Source organism: Argentina silus, assembly GCF_951799395.1.
Source record: "Argentina silus genome assembly, chromosome: X".
Taxonomy (NCBI): domain Eukaryota; kingdom Metazoa; phylum Chordata; class Actinopteri; order Argentiniformes; family Argentinidae; genus Argentina; species Argentina silus.
Window position 1 is genome coordinate 43,385,745 of NC_139653.1, and position 16,953 is coordinate 43,402,697.

General features: G+C 46.9%; 1 protein-coding gene across 2 annotated transcripts in view; it reads right to left on the reverse strand.

The window, feature by feature from the left end:
• The window catches only part of tyw1 (tRNA-yW synthesizing protein 1 homolog), a 63,514-nt gene that overhangs the window by 11,614 nt on the left and 34,947 nt on the right, over positions 1 to 16,953 (reverse strand). For both annotated transcript variants that reach the window (XM_083696283.1, XM_083696284.1), the window contains 2 exons: positions 15,578 to 15,713; positions 5,073 to 5,183 (listed from right to left, as the gene is read on the reverse strand). In XM_083696283.1, the coding sequence (XP_083552409.1) occupies positions 5,073 to 5,183; positions 15,578 to 15,713 (247 nt within the window). The remainder of the gene's footprint in view (positions 1 to 5,072; positions 5,184 to 15,577; positions 15,714 to 16,953) is intronic.

Genomic DNA, 16,953 nt, shown 5'->3' on the forward strand with positions numbered 1-16,953 from the left:
AACCTCCACCAGCCTCCCCTGGTGTAGGACTATGTGTACAGTAGTCGACCCCGCTTTTGTTTGAATGCCTGGGAATCTTTCTGTTGTCATGTCCACTTAGCAGATGGGTGTCACCTATGCCGCAGGTGTGTGGCCTATTCACACAGCACAGCTCACTGACAAGCAGAGGCATGAGAGGTGCTGGAACACACTTACTGCAACCCCCCCCCCCCATCCCGATGTTGAAAGATTGCATGGCTGTAATTGATGGGTGTGTGGGATTACTTGTCCTATCCAATACACACCACTCTCTTTGGTGACTGTAGCAGTCGTCACATTATAATGAATAAGTGCAATGTAGCGATCGATACTAGTTCAACAGCCCCTTAATATAGGTCTAGCACCCTAGTCTCTGAGGAAGGCAAGGGAGGATAAGGACATTCACGTTTCACGATGCCCAAGTGTGCTTAGAGAATCAAACACTACAACAAACAAATCATTATAAACTGTGTGTGTGTGTGATGTGTGTGTTTCATAATGCCCAAGTGTGCTTAGAGAATCAAATATTACGACAAACAAAGCATTATAAACTGTGTGTGTGTGTGTGTGTGAGATGTGTGTGGGTGTTCTTCTTTGAAAATGACCTGCCACTGTGTGAGCGATGAGATGAGAAGAACCAGAGTTCCATCTTCTCTCTAGCAGGAGGTGAAGGACCAGAGTTCAAGGAGAGAAGCAGATGTTGAGCTGAGCTGTAATTGCTGAGAGAGTGAATGATGGGAGGAATGGTGAGCTCTCTCTCTCTGTGTGTGTGTGTGTGTGCGCGTGTGTGTGTGTGTGTGTGTGTGCGTGTGCGTGTGTGCATGTGTCAGAACAGCAGGTCCCACTAAAGCTGATTAGAGCAACACACTGTGGTGGAAGTCTAGGATTTACCACTCTGTACTTTAGCTCTTCGGAGGTAAGAATCAAGAAACAAGTCCTGAGTAGCCACAATATATGAGTCCGGTATTTATTGCTTGCAAACAAGAGACAAGAGCGTAACAGCAGCCCAGCGTAAATCCGGGGGTCTGTTCAGCACAAGTCTAAAGAGACAATGATCATGTTCGTCTTTTATACAGTTTAAACATCATGCCAGGCACCTACAAGGCTATCGGCTGATGGGCTTGTGCTTACGTGAGAAAGGGCGGGAGAGAATGAACAATGGGGAGGCTTTCTTACTGATTAATCGCCGTTCAACATTTCACACCTATCGGCAGGATGCGCCTGTCCCCCCATTATCGCTCTCTCTCACCACTCCCTCAGAGATCACCGCTGTTCACATGGTAAATCATACAGTGCTTCTCAGAACAATGGTTATAGAACTTTAGAGGTGTGGCAAGAGAAAATGTAATCACAGTAGTTACACAAGTTGTATCAGTCATATGAAAGTGTATAACCTGAAAATAGTTCTATGAATGTATTTTCCATAACAACACTCATCTCCGCAAATTCTCCCATGTCACCCCCCCTCCTTCACCTACTGGGCGGCAAAGAGAACAGCCCCTCCCTACTTGCAAGCGATGGTCGGCCCCCAAACCCCTGCCTGGAACTGCCGCCTCTGCACATGACTTAAGTTTTATGTTTATCATCTTCACCTTATTGCAGCGCCAGTATAGTGTTTCTCATCATCATCATCATCCTCGCCATCACCATCTTCCTCATCATCATCATCCTCATCCTCATCATCAATCATCCTCATCATCAGGCTCTCCACAGTGCAGGTGGGTATAACAGTAGTGCCTCGTTTATGGTAGATATGAGTGCCTGATGACTCATACACTCCACATTCCTTGACCTTCTGAAGGCCTTTATGTTAACACAGCTTCGACATCATCATTTTAAAGGGCTTTGAAAATTCTTATAACAAGGATGAAGCCAGATGAGGACACTGGTTTGTCATAAACCCAACAGGAAATCTATTGAGGAGAATGTGTGTGTGTTTGTATGTGTGTGTGTGCCCAGGAGTGTGTGCAAGACTGAGTCTTTTTATAGAGTGAGTGTGTGAATACTTGCATGCTTTTCTGTGTGCGTGTGTGTGTGTGTGTGTGTGTGTGTGAGAGAGTGAGTATACGGCCCTTGCCAGTCCAATCTTGAGAGGGTGTTATTTGGCACCACCTTATTCTCCTGATTCACCACCCTTATTCCAGCCCTACGAGGGACACACACACTCAAACACACACTCACACACACCCACTAAATCACCAAAACCCAGCGGGTTGATCAAAGTGGGTGACGGTTGTTGCTAGGAAACCTGTTTTGGAATGTACAACATGATTTTTGGAAGGGGGCTGCCCTGTAGGTAAGACACTGTTTGAATGCTGGTGGGTTTTTTTACAATTACATTACAGCCAATATCGTGGCCATCTTGCTTAACCTCGTCCTTCTCTCCTTTAGAGGGGCGAGAGTCTAATGGAGGAGATTAGAAAGATGCAGGATTGAAGCCACAGCGTAGGAGAGAGGCCACAGCGGAGGAGAGAGGCCACAGTGGAGGAGAGAGGCCACAGTGAAGGAGAGAGGCCACAGCGGAGGAGAGAGGCCACAGCGGAGGAGAGAGGCCACAGCGGAGGAGAGAGGCCACAGGGGAGGAGAGAGGCCACAGGGGAGGAGAGAGGCCACAGCGGAGGAGCGAGGCCACAGCGGAGGAGAGAGGCCACAAGGGAGGAGAGAGGCCACAGGGGAGGAGAGAGGCCACAGGGGAGGAGAGAGGCCACAGCGGAGGAGAGAGGCCACAGGGGAGGAGAGAGGCCACAGCGGAGGAGAGAGGCCACAGCGGAGGAGAGAGGCCACAGGGGAGGAGAGAGGCCACAGCGGAGGAGAGAGGCCACAGCGGAGGAGAGAGGCCACAAGGGAGGAGAGAGGCCACAGGGGAGGAGAGAGGCCACAGGGGAGGAGAGAGGCCACAGCGGAGGAGAGAGGCCACAGCGGAGGAGAGAGGCCACAGGGGAGGAGAGAGGCCACAGCGGAGGAGAGAGGCCACAGCGGAGGAGAGAGGCCACAAGGGAGGAGAGAGGCCACAGGGGAGGAGAGAGGCCACAGCGGAGGAGAGAGGCCACAGCGGAGGAAAGCAGTATGGAAGGAGGAGCTGGGAAAATATAATCGAATATGATTCCACCTTCACTCCCCATTCTGTGGGTTCAGAGTGGAGACACAAAAAAAAATCCAGATCACCATACCCTTCTACTGGGTAGACAATCTTGAGAAGAAGGGCACCACAGCTCAGGGCCGGTGCTTATTCACTTTAGTCTCTAATTGCTTGAGTCTTAATGGGCTGTCTGCCTGTGACAAAGACACAAAAGAAACACCCCGCGGAGCGAACGTGACGCTATCGAACTGAATCAAGACCGAAGCACTGGCGGCGTGTCACTATGACAACCTCCGATTCCGAGGGCTACGGTCACAGGCTGGGGGGCTCACTTCTCATTAACACTATGAGAGTCTTAATTAATATAGGAGGGGTCAATGTACTGTACTGTACTCCCTGCCACTCAAAATAATTAGCCACAGGGTCCGGGGGGAGATGAAGAAAGACCAATGTATGACGCATAAATCTAGAGGACGTACTGAATTAACTGTAGGGGGCGAGCTAAATGTCAGAGGTTGGCACAGGATGAGTCTGTGGTGACATTAAAAAGCCATTAAAAAGCCATTAAAAAGCCAAATACCGTGGATAGGTATAAAAGAGAATCATCCGAATGATTTTCGGATGATTCTCTTTTATACCTGTCCACAGTATTTGAAATGACGACGGGCAGAGACATCAAAACGGGGCCAGTCTTTGTCAAAGGAGAGAAGTGTGAGTGTTTGAATGGTGTTAATGTGATACATTGCGACCTATTGGCATGTAAAAATCGTGAGGCATTTGTTCTTCTTTTGGCTCTATACTCCAAAAGTTTGGATTTGGACAATTAGTATGAGGTATAGATTATCAGCTTTCATTTGAGGGTATTTGTACTAAAGATGGCTGCAGTACAGGCCTGGCAGAGTATCACCCAGATGCCCAGCATCTGCTGGGGTCAATGGGTCACAGACTTCAGGCAGTTATTGCATGTAAAGGTTATGTGACCAAATACTTAACATGAGTGCTGAATTTGGATGTAATACTTTTGGTGCCATGAAATAGGGGTACTATGTATAAAAAGTGGTCATTTCTATAAGGTGAAACCAATATGTACCCAAATACCAGAAAATAAAAGCTGAAAATCTACACTTTAACCTTCCAGTAATTGTTTGATTTCAAATTCAAACTTCAGGAGTATACAATAGAGTCAAAAGAAGAAAAAGTGTTTCACTGTTCCAATGATTACAGAGGGCACTGTATTTGATTCAAGTTTCTCCGTTAAATCTCCATTTAATTAAAGCTTAACTGTCGTACTGCAGGGGACACAACTGTACGAGTGGTTGTACTTCTATGGAACCTAAGTGCTGTAATTTATGTGACTTCTACACACACTGCCACTCAGGGATTTGCACATCAGTCAGCTGTGGATCATGACTCCATTAGTAAAACTTTCCTCAGGCCCTGAAAGTGAATTAATTTGTGCTAAAAATCAGTGTGTTGGCCAAAGACGTTGGTCTGTTTGCTCTCCACAAACACATTAAGGAGGAGATCAAATTAGATGACTTCACTCATTAACACATTTTTACTGTTTACTAATGTATGTGAGAGCTTAGACAGAGAAAGGAATGTGGAGACAGTGGGGGGGAATAAAGAGATTGACGGGAATTGAATAGGCCACACACCTGCGGCATAGGTGACACCCATCTGCTAAGTGGACATGACAACAGAAAGATTCCCAGGCATTCAAACAAAAGCGGGGTCGACTACTGTACACATAGTCCTACACCAGGGGAGGCTGGTGGAGGTTGAAACTGGAGGACGGGCTCGTTGTAATCTATGGAATGGAATAAGGAATGGTATCAAACACGTGTTTGATACCGTTCTCCTCATGTTTGACACCATTCCTCATTCCATTCCAATTCTAATGACTGAGTTTAGCACCGTTTTAACACTGGAGCAGGTGAAACTGGAGGGTGGAGGGTGGTCACTGATCACCTACCTTGACTTCGATGAAGTCTGGCTGCCCCAGGGCGATGAGATCAGAGTAGGCTTTCAGCTCATCTACGTTCCAGGCCTTCACCAGCGTCAGTCTGTACACTGTCCTCTGCCTCTGTAGAGACAAAGGGAGGGAGAGAGGGAGTATGACAGTGAAAAGGAGAGAAAAGGAAAGGGAGTGAGAAGATGGAGAACGGATAAACCTAACACTTGTTTCTCTCCAGATTGCATCCATCTGTCTGTCGTGACAGAGAGACAGATAGAGATGGAGTTTACTGTATAAGGGATGTCTTGCTTTCAAGGCTGATCGTAGCTCTTAAGGCTCTCAAATGTTCTGCTAAAAATATGAGTCATCTGACCAATGTATACAATCTAAAGATGATGAGATGCCCTGTTGAGTAAATATAGTGTTTTATTATATATGAATTTGGGAAACAATCGCCGTGCCTCACATAGAGCAGCTCTGTATGTGAAAAAAACATCCTGGACATTCTAACCCATACATGTGTCAAAATGTCAAAATTGACACTTCTTGTCAAACAACCAAGTTGGTTGGGCTTAGTTGAGAGTGAGAAGGGCTTAGTTGAGAGTGAGAAGACTGAGAATAAGGATATAAATGAAAGGTTAAGGATAATTAATAAATGTCACCCTAAATCTAACACTTGTTTCTTTCCAGACTGCATCCATCTGTCTGTCGTGACAAAAAGAGAGAGTGCATAAGGATATAAAAAAGAGGTAAAGAACAATTTATAAATGTCACCCTAACCCCTAACCCTGACCCTGATCCTCGTCTCTCTCCAGACACTAACCCTAACCCTCGTCTCTCTCCAGACACTAACCCTGACCCTAACCCTCGTCTCTCTCCAGACACTAACCCTGACCCTAACCCTCGTCTCTCTCCAGACACTAACCCTGACCCTAACCCTCGTCTCTCTCCAGACACTAACCCTAACCCTCGTCTCTCTCCAGACACTAACCCTGACCCTAACCCTCGTCTCTCTCCAGACACTAACCCTGACCCTAACCCTCGTCTCTCTCCAGACACTAACCCTAACCCTCGTCTCTCTCCAGACACTAACCCTAACCCTCGTCTCTCTCCAGACACTAACCCTAACCCTCGTCTCTCTCCAGACACTAACCCTGACCCTAACCCTCGTCTCTCTCCAGACTAACCCTGACCCTAACCCTCGTCTCTCTCCAGACACTAACCCTGACCCTAACCCTCGTCTCTCTCCAGACACGTCTCTCTCCAGACACTAACCCTAACCCTAACCCTAACCCTTGTCTCTCTCCAGACACTAACCCTGACCCTAACCCTCGTCTCTCTCCAGACTAACCCTGACCCTAACCCTCATCTCTCTCCAGACACTAACCCTGACCCTCGTCTCTCTCCAGACACTAACCCTAACCCTGACCCTCGTCTCTCTCCAGACTAACCCTGACCCTAACCCTTGTCTCTCTCCAGACACTAACCCTGACCCTCGTCTCTCTCCAGACACTAACCCTGACCCTAACCCTCGTCTCTCTCCAGACACTAACCCTGACCCTCGTCTCTCTCCAGACACTAACCCTGACCCTGACCCTCGTCTCTCTCCAGACACTAACCCTGACCCTGACCCTCGTCTCTCTCCAGACACTAACCCTGACCCTAACCCTCGTCTCTCTCCAGACACTAACCCTGACCCTAACCCTTGTCTCTCTCCAGACACTAACCCTAACCCTCGTCTCTCTCCAGACTAACCCTGACCCTAACCCTCATCTCTCTCCAGACACTAACCCTGACCCTAACCCTCGTCTCTCTCCAGACACTAACCCTGACCCTAACCCTCGTCTCTCTCCAGACACTAACCCTGACCCTCGTCTCTCTCCAGACACTAACCCTGACCCTCGTCTCTCTCCAGACACTAACCCTGACCCTCGTCTCTCTCCAGACACTAACCCTGACCCTGACCCTCGTCTCTCTCCAGACACTAACCCTAACCCTCGTCTCTCTCCAGACACTAACCCTAACCCTCGTCTCTCTCCAGACACTAACCCTAACCCTCGTCTCTCTCCAGACACTAACCCTAACCCTGACCCTCGTCTCTCTCCAGACACTAACCCTAACCCTAACCCTTGTCTCTCTCCAGACACTAACCCTGACCCTAACCCTCGTCTCTCTCCAGACTAACCCTGACCCTAACCCTCATCTCTCTCCAGACACTAACCCTGACCCTCGTCTCTCTCCAGACACTAACCCTAACCCTGACCCTCGTCTCTCTCCAGACTAACCCTGACCCTAACCCTTGTCTCTCTCCAGACACTAACCCTGACCCTCGTCTCTCTCCAGACACTAACCCTGACCCTAACCCTCGTCTCTCTCCAGACACTAACCCTGACCCTCGTCTCTCTCCAGACACTAACCCTGACCCTGACCCTCGTCTCTCTCCAGACACTAACCCTGACCCTGACCCTCGTCTCTCTCCAGACACTAACCCTGACCCTAACCCTCGTCTCTCTCCAGACACTAACCCTGACCCTAACCCTTGTCTCTCTCCAGACACTAACCCTAACCCTCGTCTCTCTCCAGACTAACCCTGACCCTAACCCTCATCTCTCTCCAGACACTAACCCTGACCCTAACCCTCGTCTCTCTCCAGACACTAACCCTGACCCTAACCCTCGTCTCTCTCCAGACACTAACCCTGACCCTCGTCTCTCTCCAGACACTAACCCTGACCCTCGTCTCTCTCCAGACACTAACCCTGACCCTCGTCTCTCTCCAGACACTAACCCTGACCCTGACCCTCGTCTCTCTCCAGACACTAACCCTAACCCTCGTCTCTCTCCAGACACTAACCCTAACCCTCGTCTCTCTCCAGACACTAACCCTAACCCTCGTCTCTCTCCAGACACTAACCCTAACCCTGACCCTCGTCTCTCTCCAGACACTAACCCTGACCCTAACCCTCGTCTCTCTCCAGATTGCATCTGAGCATTACTGATATGTGCATGAATGACATTGGCTCCTTAGTTAAGGACTGTAAACTGCACTTTTGTCCGGATGACACTGCAGCCTCTTCTGTGGATGGAACTTTGTTTAACTTACAGACCGCTTTAGAAGCCATTCAATGCTCACTTGTGGCAGTTAGTACTAAATGCAGCCAAAACTAAGTATATGCTTTTCTCTAGAGCTCGTAAGTCTCAGGCCATGGACTCGAAGACCTGAGTAAATTGTGTAAATTGTATCCTTTTAAAAAATCTTGATGTAAATAATAGTGATGTGTATATATTTTGTAATCAGGACCCTTGAAACCTTGGTCTCAAAGGTCTGTCTGTCGTGACAGAGAGAGAGAGAGAGAGAGAGATTATTAGAACTATGGTAGAATGTGAGGGTGAGTGGCAGGGACGAGAGAGAGAGAGACAGCTACAGCTGTAGGAGAGTACACTGGTGCCATACATAAGAACAAGAGCTGGCATACTATGACATCGTGAATGCATGCCATGCTGTCTGAACTGTGCTGTGGTAGAGACAGAGACACATGACATCTAGCTGATCACCTCGTCACCATGACAAACTCAACAGTCTGCTGACGTCACGCTGCTACAGCGTGATGGTCCTGTAGACCACCTAACCATGTCCGGGACATCCTAGGTATGGTATCTCATTGACAGAAATCCATTCCAGAAGTGAATATGCTATGAAGGTGCGTACTGTATTTCACAAAATGCAGAATGTAAACATAACTGAAGGCAGACGACACCGTTTTGATTGCCAGCAAAAGTGAATCTCATATCAAATCAAATCAAGTCAAATTTGTCACTTATATCACATACAGTTGTAATAGACAAAGTGAAAAGTTTTGGGATCTTGCTCCATGCTCAACAAAGCAGCAAGAACAATTCAATAAGTAATAAAAGTGACAAAAAGTGGCAATAAAGTGACATTGAATCTGAGCTGTTGCTAACGAACTGTAAATATGGTCTGATTTTGCCCAAGGTTTAGTAAGCTTGAAGGAATTTACCGTTAACTGTCAACTCCTTTTTGCTAGCAATCACGATGACGCCTGTCCCCAAAAATGACGGCCGTCTCCAGTTTCGTTTAAATTCTGCAGTTTGTGACGAACAAACTTTCATAGCGTATTCACCCCATGTCGTGTCAATAATCCCATTTCTCCGGCCTAGAACATTTTAGTCACATGACAAACCAACCCATGAGTATCCTGTTAAGATGGCCTCTGTATCGTTCCTATTCCTGTCATTCTATGGCTGTCAATCAATCCCCCACGGCTGAACCTTCATCAGTCACAGTCATCGATCTTAGCAACCGCTGATCACAAACACCTGTGTTCCAGGAGTTCGAGACCATCTGCCAAATGGCCTGCCAGTCTATTAACCACTGACTGGTACAGCACACACCAACAGAAGGGAGGGGAGTGGAGAGGGGGGGGGGGAGAAGAGTCGGGAGGGGATAGTAGGGAGGGGAGAGGAGAGTGGAGGAGGGGAGAGGAAGGGAGAGAGGGGAGGAGAGGAGAGAAGAGGAGTGGTGAGGAGGGGAGAGGAGAGGACAGGGGAAGAGGAGAATAGAAGAGAGGGGGGAGGAGGAGAGGAGGCAAGAGAACAGGGGGGACAGGGAGGGAGAGGAGAGGAGAGGAGAGGAGACTAGACTAGGCACACAGAGAGCCACTTCTCTCTCCGTCTCTGTGTGGAGAGGATTATCCATGGTTCTGGCCCCTCAGCGCAGTTGGGGGATGGATAATTGGACCGCGGTGGCAGGGAGGTGAGGTATTTAAAGCCGCCTCCTCTCCAAATCCGACAGGCAGCACCGAGCAGCTCCATCAACACCACAGCACAGGGGATGGGGCCAGGTTGGAGAGGAGAGGGGGACACGCTTCTGAACGAGGGTGGAGGTAGAGCCACCATGAGAGGGAGCAGTGGGAATATCAGTTGCATACAGAGAAAGGGATTATTTGGCTCACAAACACACACACACACACACACAGATGCCCAGCACACACACACACACACACACACCCAGCACAACCAGCCTGAGCCATCGCATCTACAACACCACCACACCCTCATGTCGACTCCATCCGTGTCCCCTATCAGCAGAGGTCCAACAGCTGTAGGGAGCATTACAAACTAGGATGATGTTCCATGCATTATTACACACTCCAATAACCTACAACAATGTGGAATTTCTCTCTAGGAGAGAGAGGTATCAAAGCCTCTTTAGAGGAAGCCAGTTCACCCTGCCGCCATCTTGGCGATGCACTTATTATCAATAAGGAGACCAAACACTGTTTTTTTCAGACAGGTCGCCTATGGGAGGTCAGGACAAGAACTCCACAAAAACTCCATTCACATCAAAAAAGATACGGATAAGCAACTTTTCCTTGAGGTTTTTCATACTACTGAGGTGTGTCAAAACATTCCATGCGGCCATTTGATTGTTAAGAGTTGTTGTAACGGCTTAAAAATACACTTTATTTGGCTCTGTCCTAGCCTTCCTAGCCTCCCGCTCTAGTCTTACACACACCTTGCTAGGGAAACAGCGCAAGAAACGCACGTTCCTAGCAACACAAACCTAGCAACTACAACTGTCAGTAATGCTAATCTATAACTGTGTGGTAATTGGTCAGAAATGTATTCCCACATGGAACTGACACCATTGTTCCCGTCTCTCGAATCTCTCAAAACCAATATTAAATCAAGGGAGTGGCATATCTCTAGTATATACACTGTCTGGAGGTATCCTTGAGATTGATGAGCCATCTAATTGGCAACCTCATCTAATGAGGCAAATGTGCTTTGGGGGGGAACCCCAGGGGTGTCACATTCTGGTCCTCTGGGGCTTCATTAACTGCCTACAGGTTGACACCTTGAAGCCCTCTTACTGATTTGGACGTGGGGAACATGGTAGGGATTATAGACTTTTTAGTAAATCAGGAAATTAATCTCAATAGGACTCCTTGCCAAAATAAAAGTACAAATAAATTATATAATATACATACACTCACCGGCCACTTTATTAGGTACACCTTGCTAGTACCAGGGCTTATCCTGCTGGAAGTAGCCATCTGAAGATGGGTACACTGTGGTCATAAAGGGATGGACATGGTAGGTAGGTATGGTCAGGTAGGCTGTGGCGTTTAAACGATGCTTAATTGGTACTAAGGGGCCCAAAGTGTGCCAAGAAAATATCCCCCACACCATTACACCACCACCAACCTTTGAGTTATTGTTGCCTTTCTATTATCTCAAACCAGTATGGCCATTCTCCTCTGACCTCTGGCATCGACAAGGCATTTTCGCCCAGAGAACTGCCACTCACTGGATATTTTCTCTTTTTCGGACCATTCTCTGTCAACCCTAGAGATGGTTGTGCGTGAAAATCCTAGTAGATCAGCAGTTTCTGAAATACTCAAATATTCAGTCACTTAAATCACCTTTCTTCCCCATTCTGATGCTCGGTTTGAACTTCAGCAGGTCGTCTTGACCATGTCTACATGCCTAAATGCATTGAGTTGCTGCCATGTTGATTAGATATTTGCGTTAACAAGCAGTTGAACAGGTGTACCTAATATATATATATATATATATATATATACTTTTTATTTTATATATATATATTTTTATATATATATATATATATATACACACATACACTACATAGCCAAAAGTATGTGGACACCCCTTCTAATTCAGCCACACCCATTGCTAACAGGTGCATAAAAGCAAGCATACAGCCATGCAATCTCCATAGACAAACATTGGCAGTAGAATGAGTCGGACTGAAGAGCTCAGTGACTTTCAACGTGGCACTGTCATAGAATGCCACCTTTCCAACAAGTCAGTTCATCAAATTTCTGCCCTGCTAGAGCTTCCCTGGTCAACTGTAAAACGTCTAGGAGCAACAACAGCTCAGCTGCAAAGCGGAAGGCCACACAAGCTCACAGAACGGGACCGCTGAGTGCTGAAGCGCGTAAAAATCGTCTGTCCTTGGTTGCAATACTCACTACCAAGTTCCAAACTACCTCTGGAAACAACGTCAGCACAAGAACTGTTTGTCTGGCGCTTCATGAAATGGGTTTCCATGGCCAAGCAGCCGCACACAAGCCTAACATCACCATGCGCAATGCCAAGTGTCGGCTGGAATGGTGTAAAGCACATTGCCATTGGACTCTGGAACAGTGGAAACATGTCCTCTGGAGCGATGAATCACACTTCACGATCTGGCAGTTTTACGGACGAATCTGGGTTTGGCAGATGGCAGCAGAACACTACCTGCCCAAATGCATAGTACCAACTGTAAAGTTTGGTGGAGGAGGAATAATGGTCTGGGGCTGTTTTTCATGGTTTGGGCTTGGCCCCTTAGTTCCAGTGAAGGGAAATATTAATGCTACAGCATACAATGACATTCTAGAGAACTGTATACTTCAAACTTTGTGGCAACAGTTTGGGTAAGGCCCTTTCCTGTTTCAGCATGACCCCCGTGCACAAATGGAGGTCCATAATGACATGGTTTGCCGAGTTTGGTGTGGAAGAACATGACTGGCCTGCCCTGACCTCAACCCCATCGAACACCTTTGGGATGAATTGGAACGCCGACTGCGAGCCAGGCCTTCTCGCCCAACATCAGTGCCCGACTTCAATAATGCTTGTGGCTGAATGGGAGCGAATCCCCGCAGCCATGTTCCAAAATCTAGTGGAAAGCCTTCCCAGACGAGTGGAGGCTGTTGTGGCAGCAAAGGGGGGACCAGCTCCATATGCTGTGGATATATACTCCATATGAATGGTATCAAACACATGCGTTTGATACCATTCCTCATACCGTTCTATGCGTTACAATGAGCCCCTAATCCGATTTCTACCTCCACCAGCCTCCCCTGCTACATATCCTATGCCACACATATATCATCCATGTGTGGGCCAAACATTCACCAGAGGTGGATGAGGTGAGATACTCCTGAGCACTTAGCATAAGCACGTTGAAACCTGGTAAAATGCTTGATACTGTACAACAGCAATCACAGCAATCCATTAGTCATGATTTACTTCGGCAAAATGCAATCACTAGGCCAGCCATGTAATGAACCTGTCCATTGTCTAAAGCGTTAGCGGGGGAGGCGTTCTGCTGGCTATAAAGAGCTCCCCCTTAAAACATTTTTACAGCCCACTTCTCTCTCAAGGTCGTTATGCTCTGTTGCACTGCTTTCTAGGAAAACGGCTAATGAATAGAATTTAATTACACGTGTCTCAGGCGGTTCAATACGGGAGGGAAGGGTGCCTTCCCTGGGGGGGCCCGTCACAATGAGCCCATCCTCCGATTTCCACCTCCACCTGCCTCCACTGTAAGGCTCACACAGGGATAAAAGGCCCCCACAGGTACGTTAATGCATTGGCTTTGTTTACTGCTGGCTGGCTGGCTGGCTGGATCCCTGGGATAGAGTTCTACCTAACAACATTGTGTTTCTCCATCGTATATTAACATTATGGCAGTCCTTTTTAAAGTGTGGGGTGGTGGCTAGTGGAGGTAGAAATCAGAGGACGGGCTCATTGTAATACTGAATGGTATCAAACACACGTGCATAGTAATACAATATAATGTTATTACTAAATCAATTACAGCACTACTACACTAATATGATAAAGTGTTGTGTGGTGGAAGTCTAGGATTTACCACTCTGTACTTCAGCTCTTCGGAGGTAAGAATCAAGAAACAAGTCCTGAGTAGCCACAATATCTGAGTCCGGTATTTATTGCTTGCAAACAAGAAACAAGAGCGTAACAGCAGCCCAGCGTAGATCCGGTGGTCCGTTCAGCACAAGTCTGAAGAGACGATTATCAGGGTTGTCTTTTATACAGTTTAAACATAATGGTGCCTACAAGGCTATCGGCTGATGGGCTTGTGTTTACGTGAGAGAGGGCGGGAGAGAATGAACAATGGGGAGACTCTTACTGATCAATCGGCGCTTTCTTACTGATCAATCGTTCAACATTTCACACCTATCGGCAAGATATATCTGTTCCCCCATTACTGCGCTCCCTCACCACTCCCTCCGAAATCACTGCTGTTCATAGGGTAAATTATACAGTGCTTCTCAGAACAATGGCTATAGAACTTTAGAGGTGTGGCAAGAGAAAGTGTAATCACAGTATACACAAGTTCTATCAGACATATGAAAGTGTATAACCTGAAAATAGCTCTATCAATGTATTTTCCATAACAGTTGTCACAGAAGACGAGCAGTGTTTGAGAAGACTCAGAGTTAGAGCTGAGTCTACAGTTCCTTTGGCCATTTCTCAGAATTAATTCATTACGTGACTTGTAGCAAAAAAATATATATTTTCTGGGATCTGGAGTGTTCTAAAAAACACCTCTTCCATTCTTCAAGGTGAGGGCAGAGTGACCCCCCATTAACTGTTTTTAAGGCTAATGGAGTGACATACTGTACACTTACTACAGCCGATTGGGGAAAGCTGTCACCTCATTCAATTTCAAAACAGCTCATGAGGGTCACTCTGCCCTCAGCTTGAAGAACGGAGGAGGCGTTTTCACTCTAAGAAGACCTCTCTTGTCCATTGTAATGGATGGATGGAATGAGGAATGGTATCAAACACACGTTTTATACGATTCCTCATTCCATTCCATGCATTACAATGAGCAATCCAATTTCTATCTCCACCAGCCTCCCCTGGATAAAGGGATTGATCTGCATGCGAATATGAGCATTTATATGATAAGAATCACTAGTGTAGCATATTTCTGTTGTCCTTGACGTAAAACTCGTGACACATCTGACAGGGGTGCTGGGAGAGTGCTGCCTTTCCCCATTGGCTTTGATTGGTAAAGAAAGCTCCCAGAATGCACTGGGCCCCTCGAGAGTGGAGAGACGAGATAAAGCTGTCGGAAGGTGCCCATCATCACCACTCTTATCTGGGTCTTAGTTTTTTGGCTCTCATGTTTTTTAACCGAGGAGACGTTGAAGGTTCGACTGTTGCGACTTCAAAACACACAAAACAGTTTTATTGGATCATAATCATGGTATATGGGATTTTTTTTATTTTATAGGAGGTGTAGAGCATATCATTTTGAAACTAAGAAAAGAGACTCACTCTAACCTGAATCACATGTGAAAGTACTGCAACAAGCACTGAACTCCCAAATGAATATCGGTTCAAACGTAATTACAGTGTGAGAAAATTTAAAGTATCATTCTTCATTCTGTGATCTGTGTGCTAGCGGAGTGACAGGTAGGCCTTGATGTGTTTGAATAATTAAAGACTACATTGACTCCCCACTGGGAGGACACAAAAGCAATGAATACAACTGTAATCACAGCCTCTCTATCACAATGACAGGGACGTTCGCTATAAAATAATAAATTAAATGTGCTTTTGTCACATTGCTGTATCGTGTGTGTGTGTGTGTGTCTCTTTAATCTATTATACAGTGTATTGTGACCATGTAAAATGCACTTGAAACTTAATAAACTTGAAACTTTTAATACTTGAAAAACTCACCTTCTCGCCTAGAGCCCTGAGGCTGTCTTGAAAGCGAGGCCAGAAGTCTTTGAAGAGCGGCCGGTCAATCTTCTTCAGACTGTCCTTGGTGCTGGCGTCTACACTGACATACAGCTGGGTGACTGGCACCAGGCTCCTAGAGAGGATCACACAGAGGAGGAATAAGACAGGATGGAGAGAGATAGAGGGAGGGAGGGAGGGAGGGAGAAAAGGGGGGAGGATGAGAGGGAGAGGGGAGGAGAGGAGAGGGGAGGAGAAGGGGACAGGAGAAGGGGAGAGGAGATGAGAGGAGATGGTAGTCTCGGCTGCCAAGCCAATTTTGCACCTTAACATGTTATCAAGCAAATCTAACTGGATTACTGTCAGGTTCTATATTGGCAAAGGGTTGTGTTCTGCCTGAGAGGATGATAAAGAGATATATCCAGGCGGATATAGATTTTCTATAGGCTTTCGCATTTCAAGTGGAAGAGAGAGAAAAAGGGAGTTTGAGAAAGGTGGAAAAGAATAATGGTCTGTGTGATTTACAACTATCCATTTTGGTCTTTTTGTTGAGGCAGGCAGAGTAGCATAGTACAGTATGCACATGAGAAACAAAGGGAAGATCAATGCCAATGAGGTTTAGAAAAGGTTGCAACAACATAACAAACAAAAAAGCTCTCCCTCAAATAAATACTCCACAGTGCTACAGTGGTAATTGCCAGAAGTGGCAAAGACAGGCAATGAAAAATAGTTCAGCTAGGAAAATAAGCTGCTGTGGTGGCAATCTGAGAATTGAGCACTAGTTTCATCTGTTTAGTCAACACATCCTGATTCCCACCCAACCCCCATCTCTGCTCCATCCTCCCCAAATACACCCTCCCCTCCCTTCCCTCGCTCTCGTAAGTGAACACCTGCCGCTTCCAATCAAAGTAGTGCCAGGGCGCATCTGACTCGATACATTCAGACAGCTTGTCGGTGGCTGGGTAGTTCTGACGGGCGGGGCTTGAGGATGATTGATAGATGCAGTCCTCCACATCTGCCTGTTGTGACAAGCTAGGGATGATAAGTCAACCTATGACAGACAAGGCAGGGCCACAGCCAATGACACCATGACACCACAGGAAGAGACTCAAACAAGCTGTTGGACGTCCAAGGAGATTGATCTGATGAGATTGTGGGAGAGGGGCTGGGGGTCAAAGGGCGCATTGAATCAGGGGACTACGGTAAACATTGTAGCAGAGTCACTGTTTACTTCCTAGATGCCTGAAGGTCAGGGCTTGGGCAATAATAGATTGTCTGAGGTGCCAAAGCTGAAGTGATGTACAGTCTCTTCAAACGAACTGTGTCTACAGTGTCCTTCTATTGGTTCAGTTACAGCCATTAAATAAACTTGTCAA